Source organism: Saccopteryx bilineata, chromosome 3, assembly GCF_036850765.1.
Source record: "Saccopteryx bilineata isolate mSacBil1 chromosome 3, mSacBil1_pri_phased_curated, whole genome shotgun sequence".
Taxonomy (NCBI): Eukaryota; Metazoa; Chordata; class Mammalia; order Chiroptera; family Emballonuridae; genus Saccopteryx; species Saccopteryx bilineata.
This window is the reverse complement of record NC_089492.1, coordinates 199,478,170-199,494,869: the sequence shown is the minus strand read 5'-3', so window position 1 is coordinate 199,494,869 and position 16,700 is coordinate 199,478,170. Positions and strand designations below refer to the sequence as shown.

Here is a 16,700-nt window from a genome sequence, read left to right as displayed (position 1 = left end):
AAAAGTATCCTTTTCAGAAGACTGTGTTCATATTTACCTTATGGTCTGAATGATGTGAGCGAGCCACTGCCCAGAGAGCTCAGACTTCATCTCCCAGCCCCCGTATGCCCTCACTCCGCCCTCTGGGATGCTGAGAGGCAGCAGCGCTCCCCGGATCAGCTTCACAAGACAGTGCATCAGTTCCTGAATCATTTTCTAGACAATAATAAATTAGCAAACCACATTAAAAGCAATTGATTAAATCAAATAAAGGATTCAGCTTGAGTGATGATGGATATCTTGAACATAAACATCTTCTATCATGATTGAGAAAGCCCTAACCTTTGAAAAAGTATACATACTTATCCTTAACTTACCTTAAAATCATTTTGTCTTTGCCTTACATTCTTTGATCTTTCAATCTGGCCTGACTTCTCAGCAGTCTTAAAAAATTAAAAAATAAACATTTATTTTTAGAAATTATTTACAAAAATAAGATTGCTTTAGGGGTTATATATAAAAAACATGAAATATGGTTAAAACTTGAATAAAAAGAATGCTTAAGAAATAATCTAACTTTCTTAATAAAGGATAACTAATCCAAAAACCTTTCTTATTACAACAAGAAATTATTCACCTTCATAAAACATTTAAGTACAAATCCCACAAATGAACCTAAGGATTAATTGAAACTACCTTTTCTTTTAAATTTTTAAGACTTTGTTTATTTTTAGAGAGGAGAGAGAGAGAGAGAGAGAGAGAGAGAGAGAGAGAGAGAGAGAAGGGGTGAGCAGGAAGCATCAACTCCCATATGTGCCTTGACCAGGCAAGCCCAGGGTTTTGAATCAGCAACCTCAGTGTTTCCAAGTTGATGCTTTATCCACTGCGCTCCCACAGGTCAAGCACTGAGACTACCGTTTAAAAAATTTTTTTCCATTGATTAGAGAGAGAGAGAGAGAAAGAGAGAGGGAGACAGAAGGAAAGAGGGGAGAGTGAGAGAGACAGAGAAAGAGGGGGGTATCAACTTGTTCCATTTAGTTCTATTTAGTTGTGTACTCATTGACTGCTTCTTATATGTGGCTTGATCAGGGGTCAAACCTGTGACCTCTGGTGCCAGGTCAACGCTTTATCCATTGACCTACCCAGCCAGGGCCAGACTATCTTTTTCTGTAGGGGAATTTCATGTCCTTTTAATTAACAATTTTATATGGTGAAACCTAAAATTATCATACCCATGATAAAACTCTCAACATCATTTCTCACTTACTAGATTGGAAATAAAAGAATGAGTGAAGTCTGAATTATTGTCTAGTAATCTCAAGATATCCATTTCATTCCCTTGACATATACTTATGAATATAAGCATTCTATCTGGTATTTTATTTAAAAAAATTATAAGTCATTGCTTTTCTCCAGTGGTTCTATAGTCTAACTTAGGTGAAAATATATTACAGAATTCTAAAATAAATTTTAATCTGTTTACCAATAGCCATACTTTTCTCTGATATTTCTCTTCTCAAAGTAATAGGTATATGACTACACTACATTGTTTAATGAGAAATCTATTCAATTGGATTTGTTAACTTTTTATTACTAAATTTTCTATGACCTAAATATTTTTATGTAAAATGTCTTAGAAAGGCAAGCTTAGGAAAATTTCCAGACAAAGAAGTAGTAACAAAATGGTACAATGTAAAAGAAAATTCTGATATTTCATTAACATAATGTAAAAGTTATCCATTAAAGTTAAAATATTCATGTATTACTTTGGGTGATGGTAATGCAGCATAATCAAATGTCAAAATAACCTGGAGATGTTTTCTCTGAACATATGTACCCTGATTTATCAATGTCACCCCATTAAAATTAATTTAAAAAACCCATTCATGTATTATTTGTTAAAGACAAGTCAAGAACAACTGCATTACAAAAGATTATGGTATTGACTTCAAATTAATTTTAAAAAACAAGTAATGTTATATCTATTTTATGTATGTTAGAAAAACAACGTATTTAGTTGGTTTATACAATGAACATTACTGACATGAATTCATAAAAGAGTAAGTATTGTGGATGTTTTCAACAAAAATACTAGACATACCTGACAAAAAGTGATTAACATACACATAGATACACAACTCTTCAGGCTCTAATTTATACTTATTTTAAAATTTTATATTAAAGTATGCAGCTTTTGTAATTTTTTTCTTTGTAGAAATGCACTCTTGCTTTGAAATAATTAAACCTGAGTTTTTGAAAAAAACTAAACCTAAAATTTACCTTAATAATAATTCAATAAGCAAATTCCTGAGTTCATTGGCAAACAACTCTCAAAATTTTTTGTACACCGAGATTCAACTCAGAAATTAATGTTTTTGTCCCTTTATTTTATTTTTTTTATTTTAAGTTTTTTTAAAAATTTTATTTATTCATTTTTTTTACAGGAGAGAGAGAGAAACAGAGAGAGAGAAGGGGGAGGAGCTGGAAGCATCAACTCCCATATGTGCCTTGACCAGGCAAGCCCAGGGTCCTGAACCGGCGACCTCAGCATTTCCAGGTCGACACTCTATCCACTGCGCCACCACAGGTCAGGCTGTCCCTTTATTTTAAAGACAAATGACAAGTAACTGCAGGCTTTACATCTACAGCGAGAAGTGGCTAGAGGGGGTAGTGTTAAGGGCATCACCAGCTAGAGGAATGCTGCACAAATCCAGGGAAGCAATGAGTGTCTTGGGCTAGAGGAGGCGAACAAGGAATCCCTGTAGATGGCTTAGATACAAACTTCTCAGGCAGAAGTGACTGAACCTCGTGATTCCACTGGGTATTTAGTAAGAGAGGAGAGATGTCAAGAATAACTTCCATCTGAGTCATGATCACTCAGGAATATCCAAATGGCCTTAACGTCTGTTAGCCTACTTTCTGTTTCTGTCAAGTGAGATGCTCTGATTCAAATGAATACTTGCTGATATAGTGGCCCAGGTATAGAAAAGCAGAACATGTTCCCTGCTTACTAAACTGATAAAGAGGTACTCTCTAAATGTTGCAGTTTTATCGGTTCTTTGTTCTAAGCACTTAACTCTTTTTTCTCTGTACTCTCTCACTAATTTATTCTCATAGCTTCAAATATCCTTTCCATATAATGCCTTCTTATTTTGGGTTTGGCACTCACTTCCAAAGTGTGCGTGGGAGAGGAATATGAGGGGTTCGCAAAACCAACAAACAATTCTCCAGACCCCAGCTGGGTGTTCTAAAATTCAACTCAGTTCTGACAATACCAGGAGTCAAGATTCCAGTAGATGGTTCAGTCTTACAAGACGAACCTCCCCCCACCCCCCCGCCCCCACACACACACATTTCCAGCGCTAGTGACAAGTTCAGATGTCACCTGTGCTTCTGACTAACCGGCTACAAATCGGAGGCTTCTACTAACCCCTCCTCAGTTGCGATTAATTTGCTAAAATGGCTCATAGAACTCAGAGAAATATGATACTTACTGGATAACTGGTTTATTATAAAAGAATATAACTCAGGGACAGATGGAAATGATACACAGGGAAGGGCGTGGGGAAAGGGTGCAGAGCTTCCCTGCCCTCCCTGAGCAGGCCACTGACTCTCAGAATCTCCATGTGTTCACCCACCAGGAGCTTTCTGATCCTGTCCTTTTGGGTTTTTACAGAAGCTTTGTTAAATCATTGGCCATTGGTGACTAAGCTGAATCTCCAGCTACTTAAGAGAGATGGTGCTCAGGGCAATCAGCCCTTCATTCTTCGGTGGGGATCTAAGCCATCATTAATATAACAAAAGGTACTTTTTATGATTCTTCACTTCAGAAATTCCAAGGGTTTTATTAGGAGCTCTGTGTGAGAAATAGGGACAAAGACCAGCCAGGTTTTATTATATGTGATATATATCATATATCATACTTTCAAATTTACATTTATAGCCTAAATCTTTCCTCTGACAATGTGATTTTTAGATTACCTACTTGATATTTCTTCTTGAATAACACAGGAAATCTCAAATGCAACACATTAAAATGGAAAATTGATATTTCCTCCAAGTATGTTCTTTCTCAAGTCTTCCTGACTTTGAAAATGGCATATTTACTCACTTGGGAGCCCAGGGGAGCTATATCTGAATCACTGTCCTCATCATCCTCATCAATAACTCTGGGCAACACTACTTCCTCAAGAGTATGTCTTGAGGAATGCTCTGTAGATTCCTTGAGGAATGGTTCTGTAGATTTAAATGTCAACAATAGGAATGAGGGAATGAGCAGAGGTTTAAGAATTCTACATGAATGTTGGATTGGGAGGGCTATTTTAGGTGTGGAATTCAGAGGCTGCTAAGGAGCCTGGCACCTATTGCAATGTTAGGGGGCACAGAACAATACTGGCGCCCTCTACTGGGAAATTCATGTTGACTTTGTGATAACTAATTCTTTGAGCCAACTTGACTGGGTCCTGTGGGGCCCAGAAATCTAGTAAATACTCTCTGGGTGTGACTGTGAAGGGGTCTCGGGATTGAGAGTAAGATCTGAATTGGTAGGCAAGAAAGCAGCTTTCCCTCCTCAGTGGGGGTGGGACCCATCCAGTCAGTGGAAGGCCTGAATAGGACAAAAAGGGCAGAGTAAGGGGGAATTCCTACAAACTGGAACTATGCAATGGGCTCTCCTAAGTTTCCAGCTTGCTGACTGCAGATCTGGGGATTTGTCAACCTCCATAATTATGTGAGCCGATTCCTTATAGTAAATCTTTCTCTTCATATATATAGTTGGACAAAGAATCAACATCCCATAGGTTCTGTTTCTCTGAACCCTACTACAGACCTGGTTCAGTGTGCTGTGGAGGAAGGGGTGGAATTCCAAAAGAAAGGTGTAATTTGTCTCAATGAAGGATCATGTCAGTATAAAACTGTAAGTATCTTGATGGAAAAATGGTGTCTTTTCTAGTTATATGTGCCACAGTACCTAATACTGAAATTTTCACATAGTGGGCTTATTCAGTGGGAAGATTGGTTTTATACTCCTCTGTTGTAAAATATGTATTTTCCTATCAAAGAGGAGTAAATATCATTTATTAAAATACATTATATCAAAATTAAGGCTAAATTCTGCCAGGATAATTTTGTTTACCAGACATGTGTTAATGAATGCATGATACCACCTACTGCACAGAGTGATTTTATAAACTTCAAGAATCTGTCTCCTAATACATCAGAAATGGAAGCATACCTCTTGCAATTGTTAATTAAAAGATAGCTTCTTATTATTTTAATCTAATGAAGAATTAAACATCTCTAACATATTGAATTATGTAAGTTTTGCTATATTTTTTAAACTAATTTTGGAACAAAGTAGTATATACTATAAATTACAAAACTTTTTAAAATTCTGACTCCAAATACTTAAAATTTATGTGGATGTTTTAAATTTTTTTATCCAAAATATACTATATTTAAAATATATCTAAAGGTGAGATCTTAACCTACTGTTAACCATTTCATTAACTAAAAACCTTAACTCTTTCCTGCACACACAGACCAAAACTACTTTGTGGTGAGGCCAACGGCTAGATCTCACTGTTCTGATTCACATGTATTATTTCACATGAACTTCACTGGTTTGAAGAACTGACTTTTTTAAACTGTTGAAAATGCCACTAAATCTTCAACAGATGGGCTCTTAATAAAACAAAACAGTTCTACAACAACAAAAAATTTTAAGTTTTGTTCAAATATTACAGAGCTTTCTCATATGAGATTAAACAGCAACTATCAAAAGCCCAGACCTCTTCCCAATTTTAATTAAGTTTCTGGATCTCACTCATAGACTGAAACGGAGAACAAACTTTCCTAATTCATCCATGCCTTTCAACTGTCCTTTTGTATCCTTCTAGCTTTTCAATAAAGAATAAATAGTTTAAAAACATGGCAAACTATGTAGAGAAAATTATATTCAATTACTAATTATTACTATAAACTTTTTTTTTTTACAGAGACAGAGTCAGAGAGAGGGCTAGATAGGCACAGACAGACAGGAAGGGAGAGAGATGAGAAACATCAATTCTTTGTTGCGGCTCCTTAGTTGTTCATTGATTGATTTCCCATATGTGCCTTGACCGTGGGGCTACAGCAGAGCGAGTGACCCCTTGCTCAAGCCAGCGACCTTGGGTTCAAGCAGGTGAGCTTTGCTCAAACCAGACAAGCCCGTGCTCAAGCTGGCAACCTCGGGGTCTTGAACCTGGGTCCTCCACATCCCAGTCCAATGCTCTATCCACTGTGTCACCGCCTGGTCAGGCTATTACTATAAACTTTTAAGGAAAGTTTGTAAATATGAATAAGTAGAAATACCATAGGCATATCTACCCTTAGTACAACTAACTACAACTATTTTTTCTGTGCTAACCTTGTTCATTTATTTCACAACTAAATATAACCTATAAAGAAGGAAAATGTATTTCCTTTCATTACTAAAATATCTGAGATCAAGAACACGGGAATTTTACAAAGTCTAAAAAGACCCATAATAAGGCAGCTACTGTCACTGGGTGGTGGGCAACCTATAGGAACTGGTCCAATAGATAGGAAAAAAACAAACAAAAAAACAAAAACAAAACCACCACCTGACTAGAATATAACTAAGTTTATTTTTTATTATTTTTTTGTGTGTGTATTTTTCTGAAGTGAGAAGCAGGGAGGCAGAGACAGACTCCCACATGGGCATGACCGGGATCTACCTGGCATGCCCACTAGGGGGCGATGCTCTGCCCATCTGAAGCTGTTGCTCCGCTGCCACTGGAGCCATTCTAGCACCTGAGGCGGAGGCCATGGAGCCATCCTCAGCTCCTGGGCCAACTTTGCTCCAATGGAGCCTTGGCTGCGGGAGGGGAAGAGAGAGACAGAGAAAAAGGAGAAGGGGAGGGGTGGAGAGGGGGAGAGGTGGAGATGCAGAGGGGTGCTTCTCCTGTGTGCCCTGGCCAGGAACTGAACTCAGGACATCCACATGCAGGGCCAATGCTCTACCACTGAACCAACTGGCCAGGGTGAAAATAACTAGGTTTAAATTCCATTTCCTAGAGGAAAATTTTTTCAGATGAGTTAATACATCTTGATATTATTCAATACCAATCCAGTAGTTCCTGAGTGCTGTATTTCTTAATGCTATTAAACTTTTGTTCATTGAATACCTATTATGTACCAGGCTAATGAGATTTCAAAATATTTAATCCAAATAATAAAAACAAATTCTTATTTATTTTCCAAACACTGTAATAAGCACTTCACTTATATGTTAACTCATTTATTTCTTAACCAGCCCTATGGAGTGGACACAAAGAAGTAAAGTTATTTGCCTAAGGTCACAGCCAATAAGTGATCAATACTGGGTGTTTCTAATTCAGCACTAGTGTCCTGTAAGAAAGCTGTTAACACTATTTATCCAAGGCACTGATACAGAAGCATCTCACCTTTCTAGTCCTCACATAGCAGTGGTATAGCTGTCCCCCACTGTGGGAGAGGGCAAAACACCTAAACTTGTCTCAGCACAGCAGCCACACAACTCCCATCCAGCTGAGATGAATAAAAATGTGACTTCATGGGGAAGTGTTTGAAAGCAGAATGTTGACAAAACCTTTTCAGGACACCCGAAAAGCTGAAATTAAAGCATTTTCTTCTCCAGCCAGCCATAAGCAACTTTGCATTTATAGAGGTCAGCCAAACTCTACATTCATTTTATGGAAAACTTTCTCTGTATAGTTAACTTTTCAATATCACTTTGTATAACCAAGTGATATAAAAAGAGAATAAGAAAGTCGTGTCATACATTATTAATTGCTATATTATTTAACTGTTCCCTTTGGAAGTACAGTAATTGATACATTGCTAAAATTAAAGAAGAAAAAATAAACAGTGATAACTCATACTTAAAATACTGATTTTTCCAAGAAAGTTCTTAAAATGCATCATTTTTTCATGCACCACATACATTTTATTGTTTAGATAAGTAGCCATTCATAAGAATAATTTAGGAATCCACTAGGTTTAAAAGAGACAGTGAACAAATAAGGATTAACTATACAATGGAAAAAACAAAAGCAAACAAACAAAAACCAAACTACTTTGTGTGTGTGTAACAGAGACAGAGAGAGACAGAGGGACAGACAGGGACAGACAGGCAGGAAGGGAGAGAGATGAGAAGCATCATTCTTCATTGTGGCACTTTAAGTTGTTCATTGATTACTTTCTCATATGTGCCTTCAGGGGGGGGGAAGGGGGCTACAGCAGAGTGAGTGACCCCTTGCTTAAGCCAGCAACCTTGGGTTCAAGCTGATGAGCTGTGCTCAAGCCAGAAGAGCCTAGGTTCAAACTGGTGACTTCGGGGTTTCAAAACTGGGTCCTCTGTGTCCCAGTCCAACACTCTATCCACTGCGCCACCACCTGGTCAGGTAAAAAAACTCTACTTCTTAAAGAGTAGCATGAATGTCTGTCCACAGTCAAATAAGACTGGATGGACCCCTGGAGTACCAAGATACTCTGGCGGTCCACGTTTTGCCAAGGAAGAGGTCACAAAGGCATGCCTTAATACAGAAATGCAAAACCTGCTTAGCCTTTTCCACATCTATTGTCTGTGCTGGCAAGTGCATCGGCAGAAAATACTTTTACTACCAAGAAGGTCACTACCTCCCCAGCTCTCTCAGGGCTGTAAAGAGTTCTTTCTGGAGATGTGGAACCAGAGTTGCTGTCTCCACAAGTGGGGACTCCCTAGCAGCTGGAGGCAAAGGGAATTACAGTGTACATGCCAGGACCTAGGGGCACTTGAAGTGAAACTATAAAGTGATGAACCCAAGTTCCAGGTGCTACACATATTAAGTCAGAGTCATTACTTTATGTTCACAATTTCTATGCTACCAATTATGTTGTGATAAAGACACTAAGGAAATGTGTGGCCTGTAAAAATATAAAGGCTTATAACAACTTCTATAGAATGATGAGATGGAGGCTAAATAACAGAAATCCCTCAATTCTTTCAACTAGGAAATTCCATAATTATATAATTTATTTCAAATCCATGTGCAAGTGGCAAGCATTTTATACTAGTTTTATCATTTGTTCACTGTCCACTGCCCAATAATTTCACCCACAATTTGGCCAGATTGGCACCATACTTAATTAAGAATCCCTGAAAAAATTTTGAATTTTCTTTTGGTCTTTAACTGACTATCTCATTTAATCCTCACAACCACCTTTTGAAATAGAAGCACTCAAAAGTTTATTTTTACAATTGAGGAAACTGAGTACCAGAACCAACCTGTATGACTTGTTCAAGGTCATACAGCTAGTAAGTATTGAGCTTTACAGTACTGTCAACTAATCTGAAAATATCTGACAATAGTTAAAGGTGTTGGGCCTTTAAGATTGTAAAACAGTCACTTCAGAATCTAAAATTCACAGGGACACAGCTACACCTAGTCACGTCTGTATACATACCTCACTGAAAAGGCTTCCATTAACATATGAAATCCAGAGTTTCCAGAAGTTAGGCAGCTGACTTAAAACAAGCTTGGTCAATTTTTCAACAAATGCTACCCGGTGGGGAGATTTATATCTCCATGCTAAAGGGGGAAAGAATAAAATACTATGAATATACTTTTGAATCAGGAATAAAAATATGTTTAAACCTATTGCTGCTTCTCCACCTAAAAATACGTCCCACTTTGGCTGCAGAGATTTCATATGCTGAAAACCACTATTCCATTTGCACAGGGAGCTACTTAACAGAGGTCCCTGTTCTCACAAGGCATGGCAGGCAGGGGAGGACACACAGGTCAGGAGGGCATAGTGGCAGAAGCAGGGAGAACTTCATAGACAAGGAAGCTTGGCTTTTCAACCTTGTTTTCTTCCTTGTTGTCTTTTTCTTTAAAAAGTAATGCCTTCCCCTGACCAGGTGGTGGAGCAGTAGATAGAGCACTGACCTGCGACACTGAGGACTTATATTTGAAACCTCGAGGTTGCCAGCTTGAGCATGGGCTCATCCAGTTAGAGTGCAGGATCACAGACATGATCCCTATGGTCACTGGCTTGAGCAACGGCTCACTGGCTCAGCTGTAGCCTCCCGGTCAAGGTACATATGAGAAAGCAATCAATGAGCAACTAAGGTGCCACAACTACAAGTTGATGCTTCTCATCTCTCTCCTGTCCTGTTTGTGGCTGTCTGTTCCTCTCTCTGTCTCTCAAAAAATAAAATAAAATAAAATGTCATGCCTTCAAACAGCAAAACAAAGCAAAGGTAGAGCTACCCAGAGGAATATTTATGTTTGAAGCCAATATCAACTTATTAGAAATTACTCTAGACACCCCATGTAGTGAAAATTCAGTAAGAAGTCAAGTTACCACAAGGAACCTAGTCAACAGAATCATGTAATGAATAACTCCTCCTATAACAGAGAACTTTAAGAAAAAGTAAAAATATTGACACCTCTTGGGTTATGTAATTTAATGTAGTTATTGTAGTAAGTGAGAAATAAGTCTTACATATTTCTTATGGGAAGAAAAGTCCATGGGAATAAAAACAAACAGTAATTTAATGAGCATTAACCACTTTCCCATCTCTTCCAGCTTCTTCACTGCCTCTTTCTGCTTCTTCCTCCCTTCATGCCCTAACTTCTGGCCCTGCTGTTCTGCTCATAACCTCTGACAAGAGCAGGGAGACATCCTCACTGTCCAACTTCACAGCAATGAGGAGGAACCCCTCTGAAGTCAGGTTCTAACTTCTATTCAGCAACTTCAAAGCAGCTCAAGAAAGGGAACTTTTAGGTCCTGGCAGGTTGGCTCAGTGATAGTGTGTCGGCCCAGCATGCAGAAGTCCTGGGTTCGATTCCCGGTCAGGACACACAGAAGCACCCATCTGCTTCTCCACCCTTCCCTCTCTCCTTCCTCTCTATCTCTCTTCCTCTCCCACAGCCAAGGATCCACTGGAGCAAAGTTGGCCTAGGCACCGAGGACAGCTCCATGGCCTCCGTCTCAGGCACTAGAATGGCCTGGGTTGCAATGGAGCAACGCCCCATATGGGCAGAGCATCACCCCTTGGTGGGCATGCCAGGTGGATCCCAGTTGGGCGCATGCAGGAGTCTGTCTGACTGCCTCCCCACTTCTAACTTTGGAAAAATACAAACAATAAAAAAGAAAGGGAACTTTCATTAATCCTTCCATTACCTATCAGCTTCCTTTAAAAATATTCCCAGGAGAAAAGTTTTGTGGTTTAATACAGTGGTACCTTGAGATTCGAACAGACCAACATACGAATTTTTTAACATACAAGCTGTGACTCGGTCCCTATTTTTGTTTGAGATCCAAGCGAAATTCCGAGATATGAATCGTGATTCAGGAAGCTGCTGCTAGTTGGCGCACGGATCCAGTATCAGCAGTTTGATATATGAGTTGATTGACTTACGAGCTTGGTTACAGAACAAAATAAATTCGTATCTCAAGGTACCACTGTATGATCATTGTTATTCTGGTGGGATATGGGTAGATTTTATTTATTTTAAAATATTTAATGGCCCTGGCCTGTTGGCTCAGTGGTAGTGAGCACTGGCCCAGTGTATGGATGTCCCAGGTTTGATTCCTGAACACGGCACACAGGACAAGCGACCATCTGCTTCTCCACCCCCTCCCTTTCCCCTTCTCTCTCTCTGTCTCTCTCTGTCTCTCTCTCTCTATTCCACTCCTGCAGCCATGACTCCATTGGTTCCAGGCGCATCACCCCGGGCACTGAGGATGATTAAAAATAGCTGCCTCAGGCATTAAAAACAGCTCAGTTGCAAGCATGGCCCAAGGTGAGTAGAGCATCGGCCCCAAATGGGGGTTGCCAGCTGGATCCCAGTCAGGGAGCATGCAGGAGTCTATCTCTCTATCTCCCCTCCTCTCATTTGGAAAAAAAAAAAAAAAAGAAAACTGAAAAGTTAAATATTTAATAATTTTCTAAATAACAATATATGGTTATAAAAGAGAACTTAAAAGGTATCCAGTAAATTCTACCACCCACCCTCATCCCCATTGTCCAGTTAGCAACTCCAACCATAAGAAACCAGTTAATAGTTTCTTAGGATTCTTTCTGAAATGTCTTGTATACAAAAGCAAACAGAAATGTGTATTCTCACCCCACCTAAATGTTCTTTTACACAAATGAAAACATACCGAAACACTCTTTCGACACAGCTTTTTATCATATAACAATGAATCCTGGAGTTTTTCCATATTCATACATAAATGTTTCCTTTTTCTCTCCCCTCCCCATTACACAGCATCTTATGTTCTGGAAGTATCATACTTGAGCAAATCCCCTTCTAATGGACAGGACTGTTCCCAGTCTTTTCCAGTTAACATTAAAGCTTCAACCAATAAGCTATACCAGTGGTTTTCAACCTTTTTACACTTGGGAACCAGTGAAAATAGAAGAATTATTTAAAGGACTGCTAAGGCAGAAATAAATACCATTACAGTATATTGTGCATTATATTTTAATTATAATACTATAAAATAAAAATTCTCTAAGATAACCAGGTGAACAATAAAAAATACTTTTAATAGAATACAACTGAAATTTCTAGAGAGTAATTTTTAACTCAAGCAAAGCTAGTGTAAATCTGCTGTTGCTTCTTTACAAGAATACTTGATATCCAGGGCTACATTTTAGTTTCTGAGAGATGAAGCATTGCACTGACTTCCATTTGGTTTCTCTGTTTGGGTTTTATTAGTAATAGGGCCAAGAAAGTCTCCTCGCACAAGTAGGTAGTAGAAAATTCTATTACTAACTCTCTTAAATCTTGATTTATTATATTAAATATAAATTTCTGGTTGATGTCTGCAGCAATCAAAAAGTCCTGGAAAAGTGAAAACATTTCTACATCTTCTCATATGTGATTTTCCCAAAGAACAAGTTTCTTTTTTAATTAGTCCATCTTATTCCTTTTTTATTTTTAATTTATTTACTCATTTTAAAGAGGATAGAGTGAGAGAGAGAGGGGGAGAGAGAGAGAGGGGGGCGAGGAAGAAGCAGGAAGCATCAACTCCCATATGTGCCTTGACCAGGCAAGCCCAGGGTTTTGAACTGGCGACCTCAGCGTTCTAAGTCAACGCTTTACCCACTGATGGTCTCACAGGTCAGGACCATCTTATTTCTTAATGTAAAATGTGTGTTGAATCCCTGAAGAGAAATTATCTAGTTTGTTGAAGAGGTTAAATATATACACCATATATGCACACAGCCATTTATTCATTATCCATCAAAATCTCTACATAATACGGTTTTGCTCTTGCAGAAACTGTTCCACTTCTTCTCTAAGTTCAAAAAGATGTAAAAGGGTCCTTCCTCCTGAGACTTACCTCGCTTCCATACAGAGAAGGTGTTGGTGTTGTGAATCCATTCTTTCACATAGTGTTGTAAACAGTCTGGGGTTAAAACCTCAGCTACGAATATAATTAGTGATCTTCGCTGTGTCATTCATCACTGAGGTTCAATTCAGGAGAAAGTTCCACTAAATGCTGACAGTGAACCATACACTGTATGCACAACATTTCTAGATGTGCAACGTCCTTTGTTTTCTCAACTACCAGAGTGATGTTCAATCGTGCTTGCAGCACCACTCGTACATACTATTGATGGTTTTTCCCCAGGCTAAGTCCTCCACTTGAAAGTACTCATGAAGAGCATTAAATATCTCTGAACTAGCGGTCCAAGCAGGTAGATCAAGACAACTGAGTTGTTGTTCCCTAAAATCTTTATCGTTAATACACCTTATGAAGCAAAGTAGAATAGCATGGTTACTCATGTCAGTTGATTTAACAAGTTGAATGGAAAAACAATTCAATTTCTATTTTTTTATTTCAATTTCTTTATCCTCTCTACAATTTGCTCTTCAATATTGTTGGCCATATCAACAACTCTCCTCTGAATGGTATTGTCTGAAAGCAGTATAGCCTCAAGTTTTTGTTCAGCTTGAGGACTTAAAATTGCCCAAGTGACATCTAAGATGCAAGGCTTCACTAATTCTGCACCAATACTAAATGGTTTTTTTCATTCTCAATATTTGAAAGGCAGCTAAATAAGACCTTCGATGGAGTGATTTGTCACTGGTCATCACTTTCTTCATTTGAATTTTCTGACTTATTCGGTTGTGTAATCTTTCAAAAAAAAATCCAGTGGCTTCTCAGTAAGAGTGCTATACTTTGAATGCAAATGATGAGTAACTATGGAAGGTTTCATTGCATCATTTGACAAAATTTCAGAACATACTACACACAAAAACTGTGGCGATTATTCGCTACCAGGTGCTACAGTGAAATCAAGTTTTAAATACTCCTTATCATTCCTTTTCATTTTTTGACTCCTGTTGCACCTTCCAAATTATCAACACATTTCTTTTTCAAAATGTTTGTCTTAAACCTGAAGCATTAGTACTTGGTTTACTTTGGATGTCAACACTACTTTTCTTTTGACTATTGTTTTTGTTTTTGAAGAAGGTTACAATGTTTTGTATTTCTTCTTTCAAATTTGTAGGGTTTAAAGTTTACAGCACAATGACACTAAAACACACAAAAATTTATTTGCAAATAATATGAACATGTTCTGAATAGGCAAGTAAGTATATGCACAACTATCTGTGCAAGCCTGAAAAAAAAAAGTACTATGGAAAGAGGGAGGGAGCCAGAAACTGAAATACACAACAAAGTTTTATCACAATGCACAGGATAGTGCATTACAGTGCCAGCTGGTATTTGGTTTCCGAATGTCACACTGAACACTATATAAGTTTGTCCAAATGCTATATGCTCAAGCATGAAAAAAATGAACTACAGAAAGGGAGTGGGGATTTTATTCTGCACATAACTTAAATGGCTGGAAACGGAAATATGAAATGAATAGTTTTATCCAACGGCACCTAACAGTGTAACATAGTACAAGCTACTGTGTGATTTCTGAACTCCACAGGTACAATGCATTGAATACTACATAAGTTTGTCCAAATGCTTTATGTCTGTTGCACATGATTTGTCAATGCTCTGCACGGTGCAAAAGGTTGCTTGAATGAACCTTCACATTCCAAAGATATGTAAGCCAACCTCAATAGCATTGCCAGTTTTGATACAGGCTGATAAATGGCAATCGCCCAGAGCATAAGTGAATTCAACTAAGATCACTGGACTATAATCTTCATATAACATCAGGGTGGTTAACTCTTTTGCAAACCGGCACGAAATTTCTGGCGGACCAGCAGTTTCAAAACACTGAGATATATATATCTCATCACTTAAACATATGTGCAAATACAGATGCTCCTCAACTTATAATGGGGTTACAGCCCGATAAAACCCATTGTAAGTTGAAAATACCATAAGTCAAAAAGTGCATTAAATACACCTAACCTATCAAATGTTATAGCTTAGCCTTGGCTACTTTAAACATGCTCAGAAGCCAATGTCCAAAAAATACCGGCAACACAGTGCACAGCAGTGTAGGTTGTTTACTCTAATGGCTACCTGGCTGACTGGGAGACAAAACTCACCCACTGCCCAGCACCACAGGACAGTATCCAGAGTGTACAGTGCAAGCCCAGGACAAAAAATCAAAATGTAAAATTTGAAGCATGTTTTCTACTGAACAGGTATTGTTTTCATACTGTCATAAAGTTGGGATATTATAAGACTGAATCATCATTAAGTGGGGGACCATCTGTATAAGTATAGAATAAATTCTCATAAAAGGAATTGCAGGGTCCAGGAATACAGAGTTGTGGTTCTGAAAGCTATTATTAAATTGACTTCCACAGGGATTATTTACACACTCACAAGCAAAACAGGGAAGTTAAAGCTTCCTTATAAGCTCACCAATGAATGAACAGAAAACATAAAACTCAATAAAATAAACACTGGCGGTATTTGTCAAACCAGTATCACATTGTAGTATTACAATGCCTTTTTAGTTTTTATTATAACTGAGGTTGAGTACCTATTCATATGCTTAAGAGCCATTCAGACTTCCTTTTTGTGGCCTGTAGAGCATCATTATTTACTGGGCATATTAGTCCTTTGTCTACATTATGAGTTGTGGGGAAGAGCTTTAAATTCAGTTGTCCTAAGTGGGAAAGGTATGATACTTTAGGGTTACACTGTAAACTTGTACTTGTTCATCCAGCCAACAGTCACTGAGTGTCCCCTGTGTGCTACTTCTGTGGCTGCACTCCAAGGTCTGTATACGATGCTCACCAGGAACACTGACTGGGGCAGGTCTCCGCCTTCACAGAGCCTACAATTAAATGAACAGCCAATGAAAGGAGCCCCTAACAGTAATGTGACATGAATCTGGTGAGGTGAGAGGTATATTTCATCTGAAGACAGAGTTGAAACAGACAAACTAAATACAGGTTTTGAAATGGAAGGCAACATGCTACATAGGATAGGCCAGGGTCAGGTGTGTTCTGAGGCAACACCAAGGTAAAAAATAAGACAAGAAAATCTAAAAACTGAAAAAGCATTGAGAGACTAGCCCTGGTGCTGGACAAGCTCTTTGTACACTCTGGCCGGGTTTACTCCACATCCATGTATTCCGCAAGTACATATTTAGTCAACATATTGAATATAAAGCCTCAAAGATTAGTCTGTCACAGAGAATGGCTCCACCACAAAGAAAAGCAGGGAATGTTGTCTTTTCACCAATTTAAAAA

At 38.4% G+C, this 16,700-nt stretch overlaps 1 protein-coding gene across 5 annotated transcripts in view; it reads right to left on the bottom strand.

The window, feature by feature from the left end:
* The window catches only part of EXOC2 (exocyst complex component 2), a 191,481-nt gene that overhangs the window by 68,706 nt on the left and 106,075 nt on the right, over positions 1-16,700 (bottom strand). For all 5 annotated transcript variants that reach the window (XM_066268535.1, XM_066268537.1, XM_066268538.1 and 2 more), the window contains 3 exons: positions 9,466-9,590; positions 357-422; positions 38-195 (listed from right to left, as the gene is read on the bottom strand). In XM_066268535.1, coding sequence (XP_066124632.1) covers positions 38-195; positions 357-422; positions 9,466-9,590 — 349 coding nt within the window. The remainder of the gene's footprint in view (positions 1-37; positions 196-356; positions 423-9,465; positions 9,591-16,700) is intronic.